Consider the following 25,309-nt stretch of genomic DNA (forward strand, 5'->3'; position numbering starts at 1 on the left):
GGGAACCCCTCATAATGGGCACAGCGGGTGTACAGACCCGGGAACTCAGCACAGGGATGGTGAGAACCCCTCATAATGGGCACAGCGGGTGTACAGACCCGGGAACTCAGCACAGGGATGGTGAGAACCCCTCATAATGGGCACAGCGGGTGTACAGACCCAGGAACTCAGCACAGGGATGGTGGGAACCCCTCATAATGGGTACAGCGGGTGTACAGACCCGGGAACTCAGCACAGGGATGGTGGGAACCCCTCATAATGGGCACAGCGGGTGTACAGACCCGGGAACTCAGCACAGGGATGGTGGGAACCCCTCATAATGGGCACAGCGGGTGTACAGACCCGGGAACTCAGCACAGGGATGGTGAGAACCCCTCATAATGGGCACAGCGGGTGTACAGACCCGGGAACTCAGCACAGGGATGGTGAGAACCCCTCATAATGGGCACAGCGGGTGTACAGACCCGGGAACTCAGCACAGGGATGGTGGGAACCCCTCATAATGGGCACAGCGGGTGTACAGACCCGGGAACTCAGCACAGGGATGGTGAGAACCCCTCATAATGGGCACAGCGGGTGTACAGACCCGGGAACTCAGCACAGGGATGGTGAGAACCCCTCATAATGGGCACAGCGGGTGTACAGACCTGGGAACAGCACAGGGATGGTGAGAACCCCTCATAATGGGCACAGCGGGTGTACAGACCCGGAAACTCAGCACAGGGATGGTGGGAACCCCTCATAATGGGCACAGCGGGTGTACAGACCCGGGAACTCAGCACAGAGATGGTGAGAACCCCTCATAATGGGCACAGCGGGTGTACAGACCCGGGAACTCAGCACAGGGATGGTGAGAACCCCTCATAATGGGCACAGCAGGTGTACAGACCCGGGAACTCAGCACAGGGATGGTGAGAACCCCTCATAATGGGCACAGCGGGTGTACAGACCCGGGAACTCAGTACAGGGATGGTGGGAACCCCTCATAATGGGCACAGCGGGTGTACAGACCCGGGAACTCAGCACAGGGATGGTGGGAACCCCTCATAATGGGCACAGCGGGTGTACAGACCCGGGAACTCAGCACAGGGATGGTGAGAACCCCTCATAATGGGCACAGGAGGTGTACAGACCCGAGAACTCAGCACAGGGATGGTGGGAACCCCTCATAATGGGCACAGCGGGTGTACAGACCCGGGAACTCAGCACAGGGATGGTGAGAACCCCTCATAATGGGCACAGTGGGTGTACAGACCCGGGAACTCAGCACAGGGATGGTGAGAACCCCTCATAATGGGCACAGCGGGTGTACAGACCCGGGAACTCAGCACAGGGATGGTGAGAACCCCTCATAATGGGCACAGCGGGTGTACAGACCCGGGAACTCAGCACAGGGATGGTGAGAACCCCTCATAATGGGCACAGCGGGTGTACAGACCCGGGAACTCAGCACAGGGATGGTGAGAACCCCTCATAATGGGCACAGCAGGTGTACAGACCCGGGAACTCAGCACAGGGATGGTGAGAACCCCTCATAATGGGCACAGCAGGTGTACAGACCCAGGAACTCAGCACAGGGATGGTGGGAACCCCTCATAATGGGCACAGCGGGTGTACAGACCCGGGAACTCAGCACAGGGATGGTGGGAACCCCTCATAATGGGCACAGCAGTTGTACAGACTCGGGAACTCAGCACAGGGATGGTGGGAACCCCTCATAATGGGCACAGTGGGTGTACAGACCCGGGAACTCAGCACAGGGGTGGTGGGAACCCCTCATAATGGGCACAGCGGGTGTACAGACCCGGGAACTCAGCACAGGGATGGTGAGAACCCCTCATAATGGGCACAGCGGGTCTACAGACCCAGGAACTCAGCACAGGGATGGTGAGAACCCCTCATAATGGGCACAGCGGGTGTACAGACCCGGGAACTCAGCACAGGGATGGTGAGAACCCCTCATAATGGGCACAGCAGGTGTACAGACCCGGGAACTCAGCACAGGGATGGTGGGAACCCCTCATAATGGGCACAGCGGGTGTACAGACCCGGGAACTCAGCACAGGGATGGTGGGAACCCCTCATAATGGGCACAGCGGGTGTAAAGACCCGGGAACTCAGCACAGGGATGGTGAGAACCCCTCATAATGGGCACAGCGGGTGTACAGACCCGGGAACTCAGCACAGGGATGGTGAGAACCCCTCATAATGGGCACAGCAGGTGTACAGACCCGGGAACTCAGCACAGGGATGGTGGGAACCCCTCATAATGGGCACAGCAGGTGTACAGACCCGGGAACTCAGCACAGGGATGGTGGGAACCCCTCATAATGGGCACAGCGGGTGTACAGACCCGGGAACTCAGAACAGGGATGGTGAGAACCCCTCATAATGGGCACAGCGGGTGTACAGACCCGGGAACTCAGCACAGGGATGGTGGGAACCCCTCATAATGGGCACAGCAGGTGTACAGACCCGGGAACTCAGCACAGGGATGGTGGGAACCCCTCATAATGGGCACAGCGGGTGTACAGACCCGGGAACTCAGAACAGGGATGGTGAGAACCCCTCATAATGGGCACAGCGGGTGTACAGACCCAGGAACTCAGCACAGGGATGGTGGGAACCCCTCATAATGGGCACAGCGGGTGTACAGACCCGGGAACTCAGCACAGGAATGGTGAGAACCCCTCATAATGGGCACAGCGGGTGTACAGACCCGGGAACTCAGCACAGGAATGGTGGGAACCCCTCATAATGGGCACAGCGGGTGTACAGACCCGGGAACTCAGCACAGGGATGGTGGGAACCCCTCATAAAGGGGCACAGCGGGTGTACAGACCCGGGAACTCAGCACAGGGATGGTGGGAACCCCTCATAAAGGGGCTGAAAGCTTTCCTCTGGTTAATGGTTGGGTCGGGCAGCCCTTTGCAGTCGGCTCGGGTGTGCGTCAGGGGTGTTCATGGAGTCCTCTGCTATATGTGTTTGCAATCGACCCCTTCATTAGAAGGCTAGAGAGTGGACCTTTGTGTGGGGTACCTTTGGGCATCGCTGGTGAGCCTCCTTTGAAGGTTGTGGCCTATGCTGATGATGTTTCTGTTTTTATCTCTGGGACTGCGGAGGCGCAGGAGGTGGTCTCAGTGATAGGGCAGTATGCAGAGGCATCAGGTTCAAAGGTCAACCAGGACAAGTGTGAAGCTTTCTGGATGGGTATGGAAGGTGAGAGCTTTGTTCTCCCGGATGACTTCCCGGAGCCCCAACAAAAAATTCGAGTTCTAGGCATTGAATTCGGCCCAGGTGACTATGGTCATGCAAATTGGGTGAACAGGCTGGAGAATGCCGATGCCAAGGTGGCAAGCTGGAAAGGTTGGCAGCTTTCCTTGAGGGAAAAGGTTGATCTGATCAAGACTTACCTGATTCCGATTTTTCTGTATGTCAGTTTTGTTTGCATTTTGCCAGTTTCTCTCTATACCAGGATCTATAGTTGGTTCTTCCAGCTGTTATGGGGGAACAGAATAAACCTTGTCAAAAGGAATGTGACTTACCTTCCTAGGCGGGAGGGTGGTCTAGGGATGGTCAACCCTGTAGTCTTTTTCTCTCTGATGTTTGTGAAGTACAATCTTGGTAACATGTTGGCAGAGAGACCGCCTGGGTGGGTTGGTATTTTCCAGTCCTGGTTTAGGTCCTTTCGGCGAGACTGGGAAAATGGTGGGCCTGTGAAGAGCCTGAGGGTCAAGCATGAACAGCTCCCGGCTTATGTTGCCCCGTGTTTGAAAATGCTTCGGCAGTGGCAAGTAACAGCAGGAGAAGTCAAATCTCTTCCAAGGAAACTTCTTGAGAAGCGGATCATGAGCTCTGCTTTTTGCAAGCCACTGGCCTTGAGGGATTGCCCAAGCCTGGTTTTGGGGGAGGGTTTGCGATTGATTAATTTGGAGAGAATCCCAATGAAGTTTAGGGATCAGGCTTGGCTTGCCTTTCATGGAAAACTATATGTGAAGGGCAACTTGAAGTTTCTTTCCATGAGTGATCGGGGCTGCCCGAGAGTGGAGTGTGGAGGAGTGGTGGAGTCCATGGATCACTTTCTACTTCAGTGCCCTTTTAATATAGAGGTGTACAAGAGGGTGGGGAGAGCTCTGAGTATACCCTTCCTCCCCCATATGAGTTATGCAGAGTGGGTGTATGGGGCATTCCAGACTCGTCAGGATTATGATTTGGAAACACTTTTTTTAGTTAGTCTGGTAGTCCGTTATTTCACGTGGAGTGCACGGTGTCAGGTATCCTTACGGAGTAAAATCCTCCCTGTGGAAGTGGTGGTGCAGGACATTCTGGGTGAGGTTGGGAAGATTCGGGGTCTTGAGAAAGGCAGGTGGCAGCAGGAGGCCTGGATAAGGGTGTGGAGGAATATCAGGACTCTGTAGCTGCTGCCTGTTGATCTCGGGGTGTGCGGCTTTTCTTTCTATTCTTGATTCACTCCCCTAGATTTTCAAGATGAAATATATTTTTGATAAAAGGCTCCATGCATGGTGACGGTGATGTTCCTTAGTCTGGCTCTCCCGTAGGGATTGTGTTGTGCGCAATTTGGTTTGTACCATTTATAATGTTCTTGTTTTGTATTATCATATTCAATTATTTTGTAAATATGTTTTATTTATTTATTATGATTTTATTGTATATAAGTTGTTGTTTGTAAGTTTTTTCAATAAACAAAATTAACCCCTCATAATGGGCACAGCGGGTGTACAGACCCGGGAACTCAGCACAGGGATGGTGGGAACCCCTCATAATGGGCACAGCGGGTGTACAGACCCGGGAACTCAGCACAGGGATGGTGGGAACCCCTCATAATGGGCACAGCGGGTGTACAGACCCGGGAACTCAGCACAGGGATGGTGAGAACCCCTCATAATGGGCACAGCGGGTGTACAGACCCGGGAACTCAGCACAGGGATGGTGAGAACCCCTCATAATGGGCACAGCGGGTGTACAGACCCAGGAACTCAGCACAGGGATGGTGGGAACCCCTCATAATGGGTACAGCGGGTGTACAGACCCGGGAACTCAGCACAGGGATGGTGGGAACCCCTCATAATGGGCACAGCGGGTGTACAGACCCGGGAACTCAGCACAGGGATGGTGGGAACCCCTCATAATGGGCACAGCGGGTGTACAGACCCGGGAACTCAGCACAGGGATGGTGAGAACCCCTCATAATGGGCACAGCGGGTGTACAGACCCGGGAACTCAGCACAGGGATGGTGAGAACCCCTCATAATGGGCACAGCGGGTGTACAGACCCGGGAACTCAGCACAGGGATGGTGGGAACCCCTCATAATGGGCACAGCGGGTGTACAGACCCGGGAACTCAGCACAGGGATGGTGAGAACCCCTCATAATGGGCACAGCGGGTGTACAGACCCGGGAACTCAGCACAGGGATGGTGAGAACCCCTCATAATGGGCACAGCGGGTGTACAGACCTGGGAACAGCACAGGGATGGTGGGAACCCCTCATAATGGGCACAGCGGGTGTACAGACCTGGGAACAGCACAGGGATGGTGGGAACCCCTCATAATGGGCACAGCGGGTGTACAGACCCAGGAACTCAGCACAGGGATGGTGGGAACCCCTCATAATGGGCACAGCGGGTGTACAGACCCGGGAACTCAGCACAGGGATGGTGGGAACCTCTCATAATGGGCACAGCGGGTGTGCAGACCCGGGAACTCAGCACAGGGATGGTGAGAACCCCTCATAATGGGCACAGCGGGTGTACAGACCTGGGAACTCAGCACAGGGATGGTGAGAACCTTTCATAATGGGCACAGCGGGTGTACAGACCCGGGAACTCAGCACAGGGATGGAGGGAACCCCTCATAATGGGCACAGCGGGTGTACAGACCCGGGAACTCAGCACAGGGATGGTGGGAACCCCTCATAATGGGCACAGCGGGTGTACAGACCCGGGAACTCAGCACAGGGATGGTGAGAACCCCTCATAATGGGCACAGCGGGTGTACAGACCCGGGAACTCAGCACAGGGATGGTGAGAACCCCTCATAATGGGCACAGGGGGTGTACAGACCCGAGAACTCAGCACAGGGATGGTGGGAACCCCTCATAATGGGCACAGCGGGTGTACAGACCCGGGAACTCAGCACAGGGATGGTGAGAACCCCTCATAATGGGCACAGTGAGTGTACAGACCCGGGAACTCAGCACAGGGATGGTGAGAACCTCTCATAATGGGCACAGCGGGTGTACAGACCCGGGAACTCAGCACAGGGATGGTGGGAACCCCTCATAATGGGCACAGCGGGTGTACAGACCCGGGAACTCAGCACAGGGATGGTGGGAACCCCTCATAATGGGCACAGCGGGTGTACAGACCCGGGAACTCAGCACAGGGATGGTGGGAACCCCTCATAATGGGCACAGCGGGTGTACAGACCCGGGAACTCAGCACAGGGATGGTGAGAACCCCTCATAATGGGCACAGCGGGTGTACAGACCCGGGAACTCAGCACAGGGATGGTGAGAACCCCTCATAATGGGCACAGCGGGTGTACAGACCCGGGAACTCAGCACAGGGATGGTGAGAACCCCTCATAATGGGCACAGGGGGTGTACAGACCCGAGAACTCAGCACAGGGATGGGGGGAACCTCTCATAATGGGCACAGCGGGTGTACAGACCTGAGAACTCAGCACAGGGATGGTGGGAACCCCTCATAATGGGCACAGCGGGTGTACAGACCCGGGAACTCAGCACAGGGATGGTGAGAACCCCTCATAATGGGCACAGTGAGTGTACAGACCCGAGAACTCAGCACAGGGATGGTGAGAACCCCTCATAATGGGCACAACGGGTGTACAGACCCGGGAACTCAGCACAGGGATGGGGGGAACCCCTCATAATGGGCACAGCGGGTGTACAGACCCGGGAACTCAGCACAGGGATGGTGGGAACCCCTCATAATGGGCACAGCGGGTGTACAGACCCGGGAACTCAGAACAGGGATGGTGAGAACCCCTCATAATGGACACAGCGGGTGTACAGACCCGGGAACTCAGCACAGGGATGGTGGGAACCCCTCATAATGGGCACAGCGGGTGTACAGACCCGGGAACTCAGCACAGGGATGGTGGGAACCCCTCATAATGGGCACAGCGGGTGTACAGACCCGGGAACTCAGAACAGGGATGGTGAGAACCCCTCATAATGGACACAGCGGGTCTACAGACCCGGGAACTCAGCACAGGGATGGTGGGAACCCCTCATAATGGGCACAGCGGGTGTACAGACCCGGGAACTCAGCACAGGGATGGTGGGAACCCCTCATAATGGGCACAGGGGGTGTACAGACCCGGGAACTCAGCATAGGGATGGTGAGAACCCCTCATAATGGGCACAGCGGGTGTACAGACCCGGGAACTCAGCACAGGGATGGTGAGAACCCCTCATAATGGGCACAGGGGGTGTACAGACCCGAGAACTCAGCACAGGGATGGTGAGAACCCCTCATAATGGGCACAGCGGGTGTACAGACCCGGGAACTCAGCACAGGGATGGTGAGAACCCCTCATAATGGGCACAGTGGGTGTACAGACCCGAGAACTCAGCACAGGGATGGTGAGAACCCCTCATAATGGGCACAACGGGTGTACAGACCCGGGAACTCAGAACAGGGATGGTGAGAACCCCTCATAATGGGCACAGCGGGTGTACAGACCCGGGAACTCAGCACAGGGATGGTGGGAACCCCTCATAATGGGCACAGCGGGTGTACAGACCCGGGAACTCAGCACAGGGATGGTGGGAAACTGCCATTCCACTCCCTGACAGCGAGGTGTGAGGTTGCTAGTTCCTTTGCTTCCAGAGACCAGGGACTAGAGTTGCTGCTCTGCCCCAGGAGTGATGCAGGATCCTGGGGAGGATCCTGGTGGAGGCCCCCTGGATAGGCCTCAGCCTGTGGAGGACACTGGGCCTGGCCCAAGGAAAGATGAGTCCCTGTCTGCCTTTAGACGGAGGGTTATTGAAACGCTGAAGCGGATTGAGAAGGAAGAGGAGAAGTTGGTGGCTTTGAAAAATGAATTTAAGAAGAAAAAGCAGATTTGTGCCAAAGTGTTCAGCAAGAAAAGAGCTGCTCTGAGGCCTGAGCTGAAAGACCTGGAACAAGCTCTGCGGAAGAAGAAAGAACTGGTGAGTTCTCTGAAGGAGAATAGTGGAGCATTTAAAGAAAAATATAAGAATGAAGAAAGATTCAGCCAAATGAGAAGAGGAGCCGCTTCCTGCATGGAGGGTGAGGAGACCAGTGAGGAGATGCAGGTACAGACAGCAGAGAGTGAGAAAGTGGGCCCGGAGGATGAGCCCAGCTCTTCAACACCTCAGACATCTGCTGAGTCCTCAATGGTGGAGGCCTCTGTCCCCTTCACTCCCCAGCAATGTGGAACATCTGAGCAGGAGGTTGAAGGTTCTGCCATGCTGGATTTCATCAATAAACTTGAATCCCCTCCAGGTGTGGCTTCCCAGGATGGTGAGGAAAAGATGGACGCCGTTCCTAGCCCTGTGGAAGAAAGACCTGTGGAGAGACAAGGTGCAGGTACAGTGTGTGTGCAGGATGATGGTGTGAACTTTAATGACAATGTGCTTGCTGAGGGTTGTAGTGCTGCAGGCAGTCAGCCCAGACCCATAGACAATGTACAACATGCAATAACATCTGCTAATAACTGTCAGCTCCAGTCTGCAGAGAGGTCCATGGACAATACAGAGACTTTGCCTGGACCAGGCACAGCGGCTGTTCCTGTGAATGGTGGAGGAGATGCTGGGTGCAGTAGTGCTACAACTTTCCAGGAGTCTGCAGCAGCCATGACTGTGATTGATCCCAGAAAAGAAACCATGTGCTCTGGGGAGGGGGAGGGTCCTGCCTCTAATCAGAAGACTGCTATCCCAGCTGATTCAGACTCTCTGCCAGCAGGTTTGATTGTGTCTAAGGACAAGACTGCAAATGCTGCTGGTGTAAGAAAAACTTATGCTGGTGTTGCTGCTACAGGATCTGGGAAGGGGGAGCAAACAGGGAAGGAGCATGAAAATGTTTTATCTTCCTCCATGTTTAAAAGGAGGAATGTTGTGCAATTAAAATGGGAAGGCGGTGGAATCCCCCCACATAGGAGGACAGTGGTGGATAAGATTCTACAGATGGGGTTTACACCCACAGATATCTTCGCCCTGATCAGTCCGGCAGGTTCCTATGAATATGATTTGTCCTTTATCCGTCCGGAGTCTTTGGACATATTTTGGGAGAAGTATGAGCACGTGTGTAGGGGCCTGCCGGACTGGAAAGGGCTCATCCCAAAGCTTATATCACGCCAGCCCCTCATTAAAATGGTCACAATTTTGGTCCGCAATGAATCCATACCGCAAGGGGATTTATCTGTTTGGTTGAGGAGGTATGGAGACGTCCTGAGCCCCCTAAAAAAGATTGTGGACGATCGGGGAATATGGACGGGGGGATGGTCTGTGCAGCTAAAATTAAAGGTTGTTGACAATGTTGTCCAGCATCTGCCATCCTCAGCTTTCCTGGGGAGGGGACAGGATGACCATCTTCTATCCAGGCCAGCCAAAGCTCTGCAATAAGTGTGGTGATAAAGGGCATCTTGCATCCTCCTGTCCAGTGATGAAGTGCTCTCTGTGTCAGGGTATAGGACATTTGGCGAAGGACTGTAATATCATCAGGTGCAATCTGTGCAATGCGGTGGGACATCCTTACAGTCAGTGTCCTGAGGCAATGCACAACAATCCTGAGCTCATGAGAGAGTTCTTCCGCATGGACATGGAGGATGCTCGGAGCTCAGCAGCTGGGGTGCCTGTGAGTCCATCTGAGTCTGTGCCAATACCCAATGTGTCTCCCCAATCTGTGGTGCCCCAGTCTGTGCCAATACCTAATGTGTCTGTGTCTCCCCAGTCTGTGCGTTTACCCAGTGTGCCCATGTCTTCTGTAGGTAAGGTATCGGTTGCCAAAAATGTGTCCAATCCTGTGTCTGTGTCTTCTAAAATTGCAGAGGCAGCAAGAGGTGCTGAGGCAGGTGCGTCAGGTGTGGTGCCAACCCCCCTCCCCCGACGCTGAAGGGTTTCTATTGAGGATCGTGGGGTGCAGAGGAGTGGGGTGGATGGTGGAGAGGCTGGCCTGGTGGTAGATAAGGGAAGGGGGAGTGGGGGGGGGGGGGGGTGAAGGGGAGGATAGGGGTGGGGAGGCTGTTGAGTCTGGTTTGTCTAAGGATGATATGGAGTGGTTGGAGGATAGGAGGAGGAGGGGCAAAAGAAGGAAAAAAGGGGGTTCAGTTACCTTAAATCCTAAATTTTTGCCTTTAGAAAATAAGTTTAAGGTCCTGTCTGATGATGATGAGGATGAATGGGACTCATTCAGTTCTGCATCCTCTATGGATGATGAGTGCCAGGGTGCAACAAAGCGCGCTGGTTCTCCAGGAAGAGGGAGTAGTCAGGCTAAGAAATGGCTGCCTCAACTACCCTAATGGCAGTTCCCACTCAGTTAAAAGTGGCAACCATTAATGTTGCCAGCTTAAGATCAGTAAGTGCTCGTCATATGGCCTTATTTTTGCTCAGCGAGTTTGATGCTGACATTTTGTTTTTGCAAGAAACCCATCTGAGTAGTCTGGCCGATATACATCTGGCAAAGAAGGAGTGGAGACGTGTTCCCTCGTTTTGGTCTCTTGCGGCCGAGCCTTACAGCGGAGTTGCAGTCCTTTTTTCTGGTATGGTAACGTGCCGGCGGGTAATTTAGGTAGAGATAGGGAGATGCATGGTCTTAGACATCTCTGTGAAGGGGCAGGACTTGCGCCTGATTAACATCTATGGTCCCCAGACGAAGTGGGACAGGAAATGCCTCTTTACAAAGATTAAGCCTTTTCTTTTTACGGCCCAGCAGGTTATCTTTGGAGGTGATTTCAACACCATTACTAGGTCTAAAGACAGGAGAGGTTTCAGAGATAAGCTGGGCTATGACACCCTTTTTCTTAATGCGATTGTTAGGGAAGCAGGTCTGGTAGATGCGCACATTAAGCGCTGCCCAGACAGCACGGGGTTCACTTTTCAGCGAGGTAGTAGTCAGAGTAGGATAGATAGGTTTTTTTTTTTTAAAGGGAGACTCCACTTTTTCGGCACCTGTGTGTCGGGCAGTGGAGTTTTCTGATCACTGTATTCTATCTGTGACTCTGAATGCCCCAGACATGCCACCTAGGGGGAGGGGTATCTGGAGATTGAATTCAGCCCTCCTGGAAGACGAGAGAGTAAGACAATCCTTTGAGGATTTTTTTCAAGCACAGGTAACGATCCTAGACTTTTGCAACAGCAAGTCAGAATGGTGGGAGCTTGTTAAACAGCGGACTATTGGGCTTTTCAAGGCCATAGGAAGAAAGAAGCAGCAAGATAAGTATATCACCTACCAGCGTTTGCGGAGGAAACTTGACCGCCTTGTTTTGAATGGAGGAGATTCTGGGGCGATCTCTGAGGTGAAGCTCCTCCTTAGGAGACATCAATATGACCGGCACGCCTCTTTGGTTCAGGAGAGGGATTACGGGAAATACCATTCGCCTGACCCTTACCAGAACTGTAAACAGAGCGTAGCAGTTAAGACGGTCAATGGCCTGAGGGACAGTACGGGCTCTCTGACGAAGTCTAGGTCAGGGATCCTGGAGGTTGTCAGGTCATACTATGCCGATCTCCTGGGAGGAAGGAACCTTGATCGGACAAGGATGTTGGGTTTTTTGGACTCTACACCAGGACTGGAAAGTAATGTTCCTTTGATGAATTTGACAGATGAAATCACTGCAGATGAGGTAATCCAGGCTATTGATAAACTAGCCATCAAGAAAACGCCAGGGCCAGATGGTTTGACAGCCGAGTTCTATAAATGTTTTAAAACGATCCTGGCTCCCTACCTTGCGGATGTTTTTAATGGCTGTTTGAATGAGGGTTCTCTCCCTCCCTCCATGAGGCAATCTGCAGTGATCCTTCTGTCAAAGGGTAAAGATCCTTCGATGATTGGGAATTGGCGCCCCATTGGCCTTCTTAATGTCGATAGAAAGATACTGGCAAAGATTTTCTTCTGGCGATTATCACCAGTGGCAGGCAGTTTGTTATCCCGCCACCAGCACTGTTCGGTCCAAGGTAGAAGCACTTTCTCAGCGGTGTTAGCTGTCCGGGAGGCCTTGGAGCGTTGTAGGGCTGCTGGTTGGTGTAAATTTTTGCTGACATTGGATCATGCTAAGGCCTTTGATCGGGTTAATCATGAGTACTTGTGGCTCCTTCTTGACAAATATGGCCTGGAGGGGGGTTTCATTGATTGGCTCAAGATTTTGTACAAAGGGGCTGAAAGCTTTCCTCTGGTTAATGGTTGGGTCGGGCAACCCTTTGCGGTCGGCTCGGGTGTGCGTCAGGGGTGTCCATTGAGTCCTCTGCTATATGTGTTTGCAATCGACCCCTTCATTAGAAGGCTAGAGAGTGGACCATTGTGTGGGGTACCTTTGGGCATCGCTGGTGAGCCTCCTTTGAAGGTTGTGGCCTATGCTGATGATGTTTCTGTTTTTATCTCTGGGACTGCGGAGGCACAGGAGGTGGTCTCAGTGATAGGGCAGTATGCAGAGGCATCAGGTTCAAAGGTCAACCAGGACAAGTGTGAAGCTTTCTGGATGGGTGTGGAAGGTGAGAGCTTTGTTCTCCCGGATGACTTCCCGGAGCCCCAACAAAAAATTAGAGTTCTAGGCATTGAATTCAGCCCAGGTGACTATGGTCATGCAAATTGGGTGAACAGGCTGGAGAATGCCGATGCCAAGGTGGCAAGCTGGAAAGGTTGGCAGCTTTCCTTGAGGGAAAAGGTTGATCTGATCAAGACTTACCTGATTCCGATTTTTCTGTATGTCAGTTTTGTTTGCATTTTGCCAGTTTCTCTCTATACCAGGATCTATAGTTGTTTCTTCCAGCTGTTATGGGGGAACAGAATAAACCTTGTCAAAAGGAATGTGACTTACCTTCCTAGGCGGGAGGGTGGTCTAGGGATGGTCAACCCTGTAGTCTTTTTCTCTCTGATGTTTCTGAAGTACAATCTTGGTAACATGTTGGCAGAGAGACGGCCTGGGTGGGTTGGTATTTTCCAGTCCTGGTTTAGGCCCTTTCTGCGAGACTGGGAAAATGGTGGGCCAGTGAAAAGCCTGAGGGTCAAGCATGAACAGCTCCCGGCTTATGTTGCCCCGTGTTTGAAAATGCTTCGGCAGTGGCAAGTTACAGCAGGAGAAGTCAGATCTCTTCCAAGGAAACTTCTTGAGAAGCGGATCATGAGCTCTGCTTTTTGCGAGCCACTGGCCTTGAGGGATTGCCCAAGCCTGGTTTTGGGGGTGGGTTTGCGATTGATTAATTTGGAGAGAATCTCAATGAAGTTTAGGGATCAGGCTTGGCTTGCCTTTCATGGAAAACTATATGTGAAGGGCAACTTGAAGTTTCTTTCCATGAGTGATCGGGGCTGCCCGAGAGTGGAGTGTGGAGGAGTGGTGGAGTCCATGGATCACTTTCTACTTCAATGCTCTTTTAATATAGAGGTGTACAAGAGGGTGGGGAGGGCTCTGAGTATACCCTTCCTCCCCCATATGAGTTATGCAGAGTGGGTGTATGGGGCATTCCAGACTCGTCGGGATTATGATTTGGAAACACTTTTTTTAGTTAGTCTGGTAGTCCGTTATTTCACGTGGAGTGCACGGTGTCAGTTATCCTTACGGAGTAAAATCCTCCCTGTGGAAGTGGTGGTGCAGGACATTCTGGGTGAGGTTGGGAAGATTCGGGGTCTTGAGAAAGGCAGGTGGCAGCAGGAGGTCTGGATAAGGGCGTGGAGGAATATCAGGACTCTGTAGCTGCTGCCTGTTGATCTCGGGGTGTGCGGCTTTTCTTTCTATTCTTGATTCACTCCCCTGGATTTTCAAGATGAAATCTATTTTTGATAAAAGGCTCCATGTATGGTGACGGTGATGTTCCTTAGTCTGGCTCTCCCGTAGGGATTGTGTTGTGCGCAATTTGGTTTGTACCATTTATTATGTTCTTGTTTTGTATTATCATATTCAATTATTTTGTAAATATGTTTTATTTATTTATTATGATTTTATTGTATATAAGTTGTTGTTTGTAAGTTTTTTCAATAAACAAAATTAACCCCTCATAATGGGCACAGCGGGTGTACAGACCCGGGAACTCAGCACAGGGATGGTGGGAACCCCTCATAATGGGCACAGCGGGTGTACAGACCCGGGAACTCAGCACAGGGATGGTGGGAACCCCTCATAATGGGCACAGCGGGTGTACAGACCCGGGAACTCAGCACAGGGATGGTGAGAACCCCTCATAATGGGCACAGCGGGTGTACAGACCCGGGAACTCAGCACAGGGATGGTGAGAACCCCTCATAATGGGCACAGCGGGTCTACAGACCCGGGAACTCAGCACAGGGATGGTGGGAACCTCTCATAATGGGCACAGCGGGTGTACAGACCCGGGAACTCGGCACAGGGATGGTGAGAACCCCTCATAATGGGCACAGCGGGTGTACAGACCCGGGAACTCAGCACAGGGATGGTGAGAACCCCTCATAATGGGCACAGCGGGTGTACAGACCCGGGAACTCAGCACAGGGATGGTGGGAACCCCTCATAATGGGCACAGCGGGTGTACAGACCCGGGAACTCAGCACAGGGATGGTGGGAACCCCTCATAATGGGCACAGCGGGTGTACAGACCCGGGAACTCAGCACAGGGATGGTGGGAACCCCTCATAATGGGCACAGCGGGTGTACAGACCCAGGAACTCAGCACAGGGATGGTGAGAACCCCTCATAATGGGCACAGCGGGTGTACAGACCCGGGAACTCAGCACAGGGATGGTGAGAACCCCTCATAATGGGCACAGCGGGTGTACAGACCCAGGAACTCAGCACAGGGATGGTGAGAACTCATAATGGGCACAGCGGGTGTACAGACCCGGGAACTCAGCACAGGGATGGTGGGAACCCCTCATAATGGGCACAGCGGGTGTACAGACCCAGGAACTCAGCACAGGGATGGTGAGAACCCCTCATAATGGGCACAGCGGGTGTACAGACCCGGGAACTCAGCACAGGGATGGTGAGAACCCCTCATAATGGGCACAGCGGGTGTACAGACCTGGGAACTCAGCACAGGGATGGTGAGAACCCCTCATAATGGGCACAGCGGGTGTACAGACCCGGGAACTCAGCACAGGGATGGTGGGAACCCCTCATAAAGGGGCACAGCGAGTGTCCTACAGTGTGATGTCATGTAATATGGTGTGATGTCATATCCGTTGTTTCTCTGCAGGTTTAATCTGGATCCGGAGAATAAATGTTCGGATTGCGTCCTGTGGGAGGCGCTGGAGATCGCTCAGCTCAAACACGTGGTGAAGGCTCTTCCTGGCGGTCTGGGTACGGGATGGAGGAGGGGATTGGTCTCTGCAGTGGGGGGTGTATAGATTGTGGGCGGGTTCTGGTCACTCTTATTGGTCTGATTCCTGAGTGATGCTCCAGGAATGTCACTATGACATCATGAGACCGGTGAGATGTGATGGGCGGTTCCAGTGGTTTCTCAGTGGGCGGTCCTCCATCTGTCATACAATGTATCATTATCTATGTTCTATGGAGGGTATTAAAGGGGGGGATCGCTGAGCTGATGTTTTTTCCCCCCACAGACGCCCTGGTGACGGAAGGCGGGGAGAATTTCAGCGTCGGGCAGCGGCAGCTCTTCTGTCTGGCCAGAGCGTTCGTCAGGAAAAGCAGCATCCTGATCATGGATGAAGCCACGGCCTCCATAGACATGGCCACCGTACGTATGACCCCGGGGGGTAAATGAGCCCCACATGTACAATCTAACCTGGGGGGAGGGGTGAATGAGCCCCACATGTACAATCTAACCCGGGGGGAGGGGTGAATGAGCCCCACATGTACAATCTAACCTGGGGGGAGGGGTGAATGAGCCCCACATGTACAATCTAACCTGGGGGGAGGGGGTGAATGAGCCCCACATGTACAATCTAACCCGGGGGGAGGGGGTGAATGAGCCCCACATGTACAATCTAACCTGGGGGGAGGGGTGAATGAGCCCCACATGTACAATCTAACCCGGGGGGAGGGGGTGAATGAGCCCCACATGTACAATCTAACCTGGGGGGAGGGGTGAATGAGCCCCACATGTACAATCTAACCTGGGGGGAGGGGTGAATGAGCCCCACATGTACAATCTAACCCGGGGGGAGGGGGTGAATGAGCCCCACATGTACAATCTAACCCGGGGGGAGGGGTGAATGAGCCCCACATGTACAATCTAACCTGGGGGGAGGGGTGAATGAGCCCCACATGTACAATCTAACCCGGGGGGAGGGGTGAATGAGCCCCACATGTACAATCTAACCTGGGGGGAGGGGTGAATGAGCCCCACATGTACAATCTAACCTGGGGGGAGGGGTGAATGAGCCCCACATGTACAATCTAACCTGGGGGGAGGGGTGAATGAGCCCCACATGTACAATCTAACCCGGGGGGAGGGGGTGAATGAGCCCCACATGTACAATCTAACCCGGGGGGAGGGGTGAATGAGCCCCACATGTACAATCTAACCTGGGGGGAGGGGTGAATGAGCCCCACATGTACAATCTAACCCGGGGGGAGGGGTGAATGAGCCCCACATGTACAATCTAACCTGGGGGGAGGGGTGAATGAGCCCCACATGTACAATCTAACCCGGGGGGAGGGGGTGAATGAGCCCCACATGTACAATCTAACCTGGGGGGAGGGGTGAATGAGCCCCACATGTACAATCTAACCCGGGGGGAGGGGTGAATGAGCCCCACATGTACAATCTAACCTGGGGGGAGGGGTGAATGAGCCCCACATGTACAATCTAACCCGGGGGGAGGGGTGAATGAGCCCCACATGTACAATCTAACCCGGGGGGAGGGGTGAATGAGCCCCACATGTACAATCTAACCCGTCCTTCCATCCGGTAGGAGAACATTCTACAGAAGGTGGTGATGACGGCTTTCCAGGATCGCACCGTCGTCATTATAGCGGTAAGTTCCGGAGATTACTGACCGCTATCTATCCACCAACCACGGCCAGCCTTCTGGAGGAATGGAAGAATCGGATTGGTTGTTGTAGACTTTTTCATGACAAATTCCACCATAGATGAGGGTGGGCGGGGTCTCTATTACCAATCGCATCAATTCCCAGAGCAGCCAATCAGATTCTTCCTTTCTTGCCCTGGAAATATGACTGCTGGGATGTCATTGGCTGTTCTAGCTCCTCCCCCAGCGCTTTACAAATTGATTCCATGATGGGAATCAGTGGGAAGGGCGGGGCCACAGTGTGACATCACCGACGATTAAAGATCATTTATCTTTACTAACGGCTCATTGCGAGGATTGTCCACATATAGAGAGATATCTCACCGACACAACCCCCCGCCGCAGGCACCGCTTCCTTCTCATCCACCCGTCCCAGAAACCCCCACCACAGCCACCGCTTCCTTCTCATCCACCAATCCCGGAACCCCCCGCCGCAGCCACCGCTTCCTTCTCATCCACCCGTCCCGGAACCCCCCGCCGCAACCACCACTTCCTTCTCATCCACCCGTTCCGGAACCCCCCTCCACAGCCACCGCTTCCTTCTCATCCACCCGTCCCGGAACCCCCCGCCGCAACCACCACTTCCTTCTCATCCACCTGTTCCGGAACCCCCCTCCACAGCCACCGCTTCCTTCTCATCCACCCGCCCCGGAACCCCCCGCCGCAGCCACCGCTTCCTTCTCATCCACCCGCCCCGGAACCCCCCGCCGCAGCCACCGCTTCCTTCTCATCCACCCGCCCCGGAACCCCCCGCCGCAACCACCGCTTCCTTCTCATCCACCCGCCCCGGAACCCCCCGCCGCAACCACCGCTTCCTTCTCATCCACCCGTCCCGGAAACCCCGCCGCAACCACCGCTTCCTTCTCATCCACCCGTCCCGGAAACCCCCGCCGCAGCCACCGCTTCCTTCTCATCCACCCGTTCCGGAACCCCCCTCCACAGCCACCGCTTCCTTCTCATCCACCCGTCCCAGAACCCCCCGCTGCAGCCACCGCTTCCTTCTCATCCACCCGTCCCAGAACCCCCCGCTGCAGCCACCGCTTCCTTCTCATCCACCAATCCCGGAACCCCCGCCGCAGCCACCGCTTCCTTCTCATCCACCCGTCACGGTAACCCCGGTAACCCCCACTGCCGCAGCCAGTGCTTCCTTCTCATCCACCCGTCCCGGAACCCCCCGCCGCAGCCACCGCTTCCTTCTCATCCACCCGTCCCAGAAACCCCCGCCGCAGCCACCGCTTCCTTCTCATCCACCAATCCCAGAAACCCTTGCCGCAGCCACTGCTTCCTTCTCATCCACCAATCCCGGAACCCCCGCCGCAGCCACCGCTTCCTTCTCATCCACCAATCCCAGAAACCCTCGCCGCAGCCACCGCTTCCTTCTCATCCACCAATCCCAGAAACCCCCGCCGCAGCCACCGCTTCCTTCTCATCCACCAATCCCAGAAACCCCCGCCGCAGCCACCGCTTCCTTCTCATCCACCAATCCCGGAACCCCCCGCCGCAGCCATCGCTTCCTTCTCATCCACCAATCCCAGAAACCCTCGCCGCAGCCACTGCTTCCTTCTCATCCACCCGTCCCGGAACCCCCCGCCGCAGCCACCGCTTCCTTCTCATCCACCCGTCCCAGAAACCCCCGCCGCAGCCACCGCTTCCTTCTCATCCACCAATCCCAGAAACCCTTGCCGCAGCCACTGCTTCCTTCTCATCCACCAATCCCAGAAACCCCCGCCGCAGCCACCGCTTCCTTCTCATCCACCAATCCCAGAAACCCCCGCCGCAGCCACCGCTTCCTTCTCATCCACCAATCCCGGAACCCCCGCCGCAGCCATCGCTTCCTTCTCATCCACCAATCCCAGAAACCCTCGCCGCAGCCACTGCTTCCTTCTCATCCACCCGTCACGGTAACCCCGAAAACCCCCACTGCCGCAGCCACTGCTTCCTTTTAATCCACCAATCCCCGAACCCCCGCCACCACCCACCGCAGCCACCGCTTCCTTCTCACAGTGCAAATCCCCCAATGACTGGATACATTGTAACTGTATATACATCTCATCTACTGATATATATATATATATATATATATATACCGTATCTGACAAAAGTAAGTACACCCCTCAGTGACATTTGGGGACAGGGACTGATGGGAATGTATAATACATGTTTGTTTGTACATTGATGGCGGCGCTATATAATACCTATAATAAATAAATGTAGAGTATAATATACTGTTAATTATTTATCTTTTATAGGTTGTATCATATTGGAGTTATATATATATATATATATATATATATATATATATACATATACAATATCTCACAAAAGTAAGTACACCCCTCAGTGACATTTGTGTAAATCTTTTCTTCTATCTTTTCATGTGACAACACTGAAGAAATGACACTTGTCTACAATGTAAAGTAGTGAGTGTACAGCTTGTATAACAGTGTAAATTTGCTGTCCCCTCAAAATAACTCAACACACAGCCATTAATGTCTAAACCGCTGGCAACAAAAGTCAGTACACCCCTAAGTGAAAATCTCCAAATTGGGCCCAAAGTGTCAATATTTTGTGTGGCCTCCATTATTTTCCAGCACTGCCTTAACCCTCTTGGGCATGGAGGTCACCAGAGCTTCACAGGTTGTCACTGGAGTCCTCTTCCCCTCCTCCATGATGACATCACAGAGCTGGTGGATGTTAGAGACCTTGCGCTCCTCCACCTTCCGTTTGAGGATGTCCCACAGATGATCAATAGGGTTTAGGTCTGGAGACATGCTTGTCTAGTCCATCACCTTTACCCTCAGCTTCTTTAGCAAGGCAGTGGTGGTCTTGGAGGTGTGTTTGGGGTGGTTATCATGTTGGAATACTGCCCTGCGGTCCAGTCTCTGAAGGGAGGGGATCATGCTCTGCTTCAGTATATCACAGTACATGTTGGCATTCATGGTCCCCTCAATGATCTGTAGCTCCCCAGTGCCGGCAGCACTCATGCAGCCCCAGACCATGACACTCCCACCACCATGCTTGACTATAGACAAGACACACTTGTCTTTGTCCTCCTCACCTGGTTGCCCCCACACACGCTTGTCACCATCTGAACCAAATAAGTTTATCTTGGTCTCATCAGACCACAGGACATGGTTCCAGTAATCCATGTCCTTAGTCTGCTTGTCTTCAGCAAACTGTTTGTGGACTTTCTTGTGCATCATCTTTAGAAGAGGCTTCCTTCTGGGATGACAGCCATGCAGACCAATTTGATGCAGTGTGCAGCGTATGGTCTGAGCAATGACAGGCTGACCCCCCACCCCTACAACCTCTGCAGCAATGCTGGCAGCACTCATACGTCTATTTCCCAAAGACAACCTCTGGATATGACGCTGATCACGTGACCTCAACTTCTTTGGTGGACCATGGCGAGGCCTGTTCTGAGGGGAACCTGTCCTGTTATACCGCTGTATGGTCTTGGCCACCGTGCTGCAGATCAGTTTCAGGGTCTTGGCAATCTTCTTATAGCCTAGGCCATCTTTATGTAGAGCAACAATTCTTTTCTTCAGATCCTCAGAGAGTTCTTTGCCATGAGGTGCCATATTGTACTTCCAGTGACCAGTATGAGAGAGTGAGAGCGATAACACCAAATTTAACACACCTGCTCCCCATTCACACCTGAGACCTTGTAACACTAACGAGTCACATGACACCGGGGAGGGAAAATGGCTAATTGGGCCCGATGTGGACATTTTCACTTAGGGGTGTACTGACTTTTGTTGCCAGCGGTTTAGACATTAATGGCTGTGTGTTGAGTTATTTTGAGGGGACAGAAAATTTACACTGTTATACAAGCTGTACACTCACTACTTTACATTGTAGACAAGTGTCATTTCTTCAGTGTTGTCACATGAAAAGATTTACACAAATGTCACTGAGGGGTGTACTTACTTTTGTCAGATATTGTATATATGAGATGTACAGAGAGAGAAGGATGTTGGATAGACGCAGAGCGCAGGAAGGGACGGGATTGTCTGTCACGGCACTCAGATTGCCGGAACATTCTCGGGATCAGACTGGAGAATTGGGTCAGGGCCCATGTGGTGGCGGGGGAGGGGAGGGGGGGTCACAGATGATGTCACATCTCACTCTCTGCAGGAGAGAACGCCGCATGACACCGCGACTAATCATTGTGTATATATCTACCCTGTGCCAGTCAACAAGTATACATACGGATATCTGACCAATCACTGAGCATACACACCAATATCTGACCAATCACTGAGCATACACACCGATATCTGACCAATCACTGAGCATACACACCGATATCTGACCAATCACTGAGCATACACACCGATATCTGACCAATCACTGAGCATACACACCGATATCTGACCAATCACTGAGCATACACACCGATATCTGACCAATCACTGAGCATACACACCGATATCTGACCAATCACTGAGCATACACACCGATATCTGACCAATCACTGAGCATACACACCGATATCTGACCAATCACTGAGCATACACACCAATATCTGACCAATCACTGAGCATACACACCAATATCTGACCAATCACTGAGCATACACACCGATATCTGACCAATCACTGAGCATACACACCGATATCTGACCAATCACTGAGCATACACACCAATATCTGACCAATCACTGAGCATACACACCGATATCTGACCAATCACTGAGCATACACACCGATATCTGACCAATCACTGAGCATACACACCGATATCTGACCAATCACTGAGCATACACACCGATATCTGACCAATCACTGAGCATACACACCGATATCTGACCAATCACCGAGCATACACACCGATATCTGACCAATCACCGAGCATACACACCGATATCTGACCAATCACCGAGCATACACACCGATATCTGACCAATCACCGAGCATACACACCGATATCTGACCAATCACTGAGCATACACACCGATATCTGACCAATCACTGAGCATACACACCGATATCTGACCAATCACTGAGCATACACACCGATATCTGACCAATCACCGAGCATACACACCGATATCTGACCAATCACTGAGCATACACACCGATATCTGACCAATCACTGAGCATACACACCGATATCTGACCAATCACTGAGCATACACACCGATATCTGACCAATCACCGAGCATACACACCGATATCTGACCAATCACCGAGCATACACACCGATATCTGACCAATCACCGAGCATACACACCGATATCTGACCAATCACTGAGCATACACACCGATATCTGACCAATCACTGAGCATACACACCGATATCTGACCAATCACTGAGCAGCCAGCGACCAACCTCATATTCCGTACATCGAATAATTGTCTAATAGCATCTCTCTCTCCCCCTCCCCCGTCTCTCTCTCTCCCCCTCTGTTTAGCACCGGGTGCACACCATCCTGAACGCGGACATGGTGATCGTCATGAAGCGCGGCGCCATCATGGAGTACGAAAAGCCGGAGGCGCTCCTGGAGCGGGAGGACAGCATGTTCGCCTCCTATGTCCAGGCTGATAAATGATTGATCGGATCTGATCGCCTCCTATGTCCAGGCTGATAAATGATTGATCGGATCTGATCACCTCCTATGTCCAGGCTGATAAATGATTGATCGGATCTGATCATCTCCTATGTCCAGGCTGATAAATGATTGATCGGATCTGATCGCCTCCTATGTCCAGGCTGATAAATGATTGATCGGATCTGATCGCCTCCTATGTCCAGGCTGATAAATGATTGATCGGATCTGATCATCTCCTATGTCCAGGCTGATAAATGATTGATCGGATCTGATCATCTCCTATGTCCAGGCTGATAAATGATTGATCGGATCTGATCGCCTCCTATGTCCAGGCTGATAAATGATTGATCGGATCTGATCGCCTCCTATGTCCAGGCTGATAAATGATTGATCGGATCTGATCGCCTCCTATGTCCAGGCTGATAAATGATTGATCGGATCTGATCGCCTCCTATGTCCAGGCTGATAAATGATTGATCGGATCTGATCATCTCCTATGTCCAGGCTGATAAATGATTGATCGGATCTGATCGCCTCCTATGTCCAGGCTGATAAATGATTGGTCGGATCTGATCGCCTCCTATGTCCAGGCTGATAAATGATTGATCGGATCTGATCGCCTCCTATGTCCAGGCTGATAAATGATTGATCGGATCTGATCGCCTCCTATGTCCGGGCTGATAAATGATTGGTCGGATCTGATCGCCTCCTATGTCCAGGCTGATAAATGATTGGTCGGCTCTCTGTACATAGAATGTAAATATCGATTCTTTCATAATAAAGATTTTGGCAGATTTTTCATGAAGACGCCTCAGGCGGTCTCCGCGTCATTCCTCCGATTACTGGGGGGAGGGGGGGGTAGAGGAGTCTGGGGCCCCTCCCAAAGGAATGTATAGAAGGATATCAGAATCTGGGGCCCTGTCTGATCCCCTAGAATTATCTCAGCGGGGCCCCAGCCTCAGGCAGGGAGCATTGTGGGTAAAGAATGTTCATCCAATGTATATGAATCCGGGGCACGGCGGGAGTGGGGGATTGGCAGACAATTTCCTCATTGTTGGGTGTGATGGGGGAGGGGGGGGGGGTAGATTCTCAGCACAGTGGGGGGTGGGGGGCTCCGGATCGGTCGGGGATGGGCAGAGCTTCTCATATTCCATAAACGCTGAAAAATCAGAGAAAAGAAGAAACCGTCTCTGGGACCCCCCATCCCCCCCAGAGACCCTCCGCCATACACACCATTGTACAATCAGATTCTCCCCCACCGATCGTTGAGATGACCCCCCCACCCAGATCTGGGACTGAGGGGTCTCTATTTCTAAGTGTCACCTCCGGGGCCCCTCCACCTTCCTTTCCTCAATCCTCATCTGAGCAGCTGGGGGACCCCTCAATGTGGGGGATCCCCCAATACATGAATCTGTCAGTCTGTGGGCACCAGAAATGGATCAGACGAAACCAAAGAGTGTGATTGGGCCTTAAAGGAGCCCCCCTCCAACACCAATATTTCAGTTTAGGGGGGATGGCGGAGAACCCAACAGATTCCAACTTCTCCATGAAACCCACCCCCCTCCCCAACCCCCTCCAATCACCATATTGTATGGATTCTGTCCTCTAGATTCTGCAGACTGCAGCAGGAGGAGTGAGACTTAAGAACACGTTACAGCTGAATGATTTCTGACGGTTCTCACAGGACAGGTGGCGGAACATCTGCTGCATTCTCTGTAGGAGGAGAACGATCGATATTGTGAGAAATCCGAGAAAACGTAACTGATGATAAATATAGAACCAGACGAAGCAACAAGGAGAGGAAACTTCACATATCTATAGAAAGTACCGGAGCCCCCCGATAACTGCGACATCAATACCACCATTGTATTCTGCAGAGGATCCATAATACCCTTATCATCCTCCATACATCCTCTACAGGATCAGATCAATCACCCCCTATACATCCTCTATGGGATCAATCACCCCTCCATAAGATCAATCACCCCCTATACAACCTCCATAGGATCAGTCACCCCCTATACATCCTCCATAAGATCAATCACCCCTATACATCCTCCATAAGATCAATCACCCCTATACAACCTCCATAGGATCAATCACCCCCTATGCATCCTCCATAAGATCAATCACCCCCTATGCATCCTCCATAAGATCAATCACCCCCTATGCATCCTCCATAAGATCAATCACCCCCTATGCATCCTCCATATGATCAATCACCCCCTATACATCCTCCATAGGATCAATCACCCCCTATACATCCTCTATGGGTTCAATCACCCCTATGCATCCTCCATAGGATCAATCACCCCTATACAACCTCCATAGGATCAATCACCCCCTATACATCGTCTATGGGATCAATCACTCCCTATACATCATCTATGGGATCAATCACCCCCTATACATCCTCTATGGGATCAATCACCTCCTATACATCCTCTATGGGATCAATCACCTCCTATACATCCTCTATGGGATCAATCACTCCCTATACATCCTCTATGGGATCAATTACCCCCTATACACCCTCTATAGGATCAATCACCCCTATGCATCCTCT

General features: G+C 52.5%; 1 protein-coding gene across 2 annotated transcripts in view; it reads left to right on the forward strand.

Moving 5' to 3' along the window:
- Positions 1-23,548, forward strand: part of ABCC8 (ATP binding cassette subfamily C member 8) — a 261,472-nt gene extending 237,924 nt beyond the window's left edge. For both annotated transcript variants that reach the window (XM_073603932.1, XM_073603931.1), the window contains exons 36-39: positions 15,392-15,495; positions 15,759-15,892; positions 17,073-17,135; positions 22,606-23,548. In XM_073603932.1, coding sequence (XP_073460033.1) covers positions 15,392-15,495; positions 15,759-15,892; positions 17,073-17,135; positions 22,606-22,743 — 439 coding nt within the window. In that variant the 3' untranslated portion in view covers positions 22,744-23,548. The remainder of the gene's footprint in view (positions 1-15,391; positions 15,496-15,758; positions 15,893-17,072; positions 17,136-22,605) is intronic.
- Positions 23,549-25,309: the final 1,761 nt, after the last annotated feature.

Source organism: Aquarana catesbeiana, linkage group LG11, assembly GCF_042186555.1.
Source record: "Aquarana catesbeiana isolate 2022-GZ linkage group LG11, ASM4218655v1, whole genome shotgun sequence".
Classification (NCBI taxonomy): domain Eukaryota; kingdom Metazoa; phylum Chordata; class Amphibia; order Anura; family Ranidae; genus Aquarana; species Aquarana catesbeiana.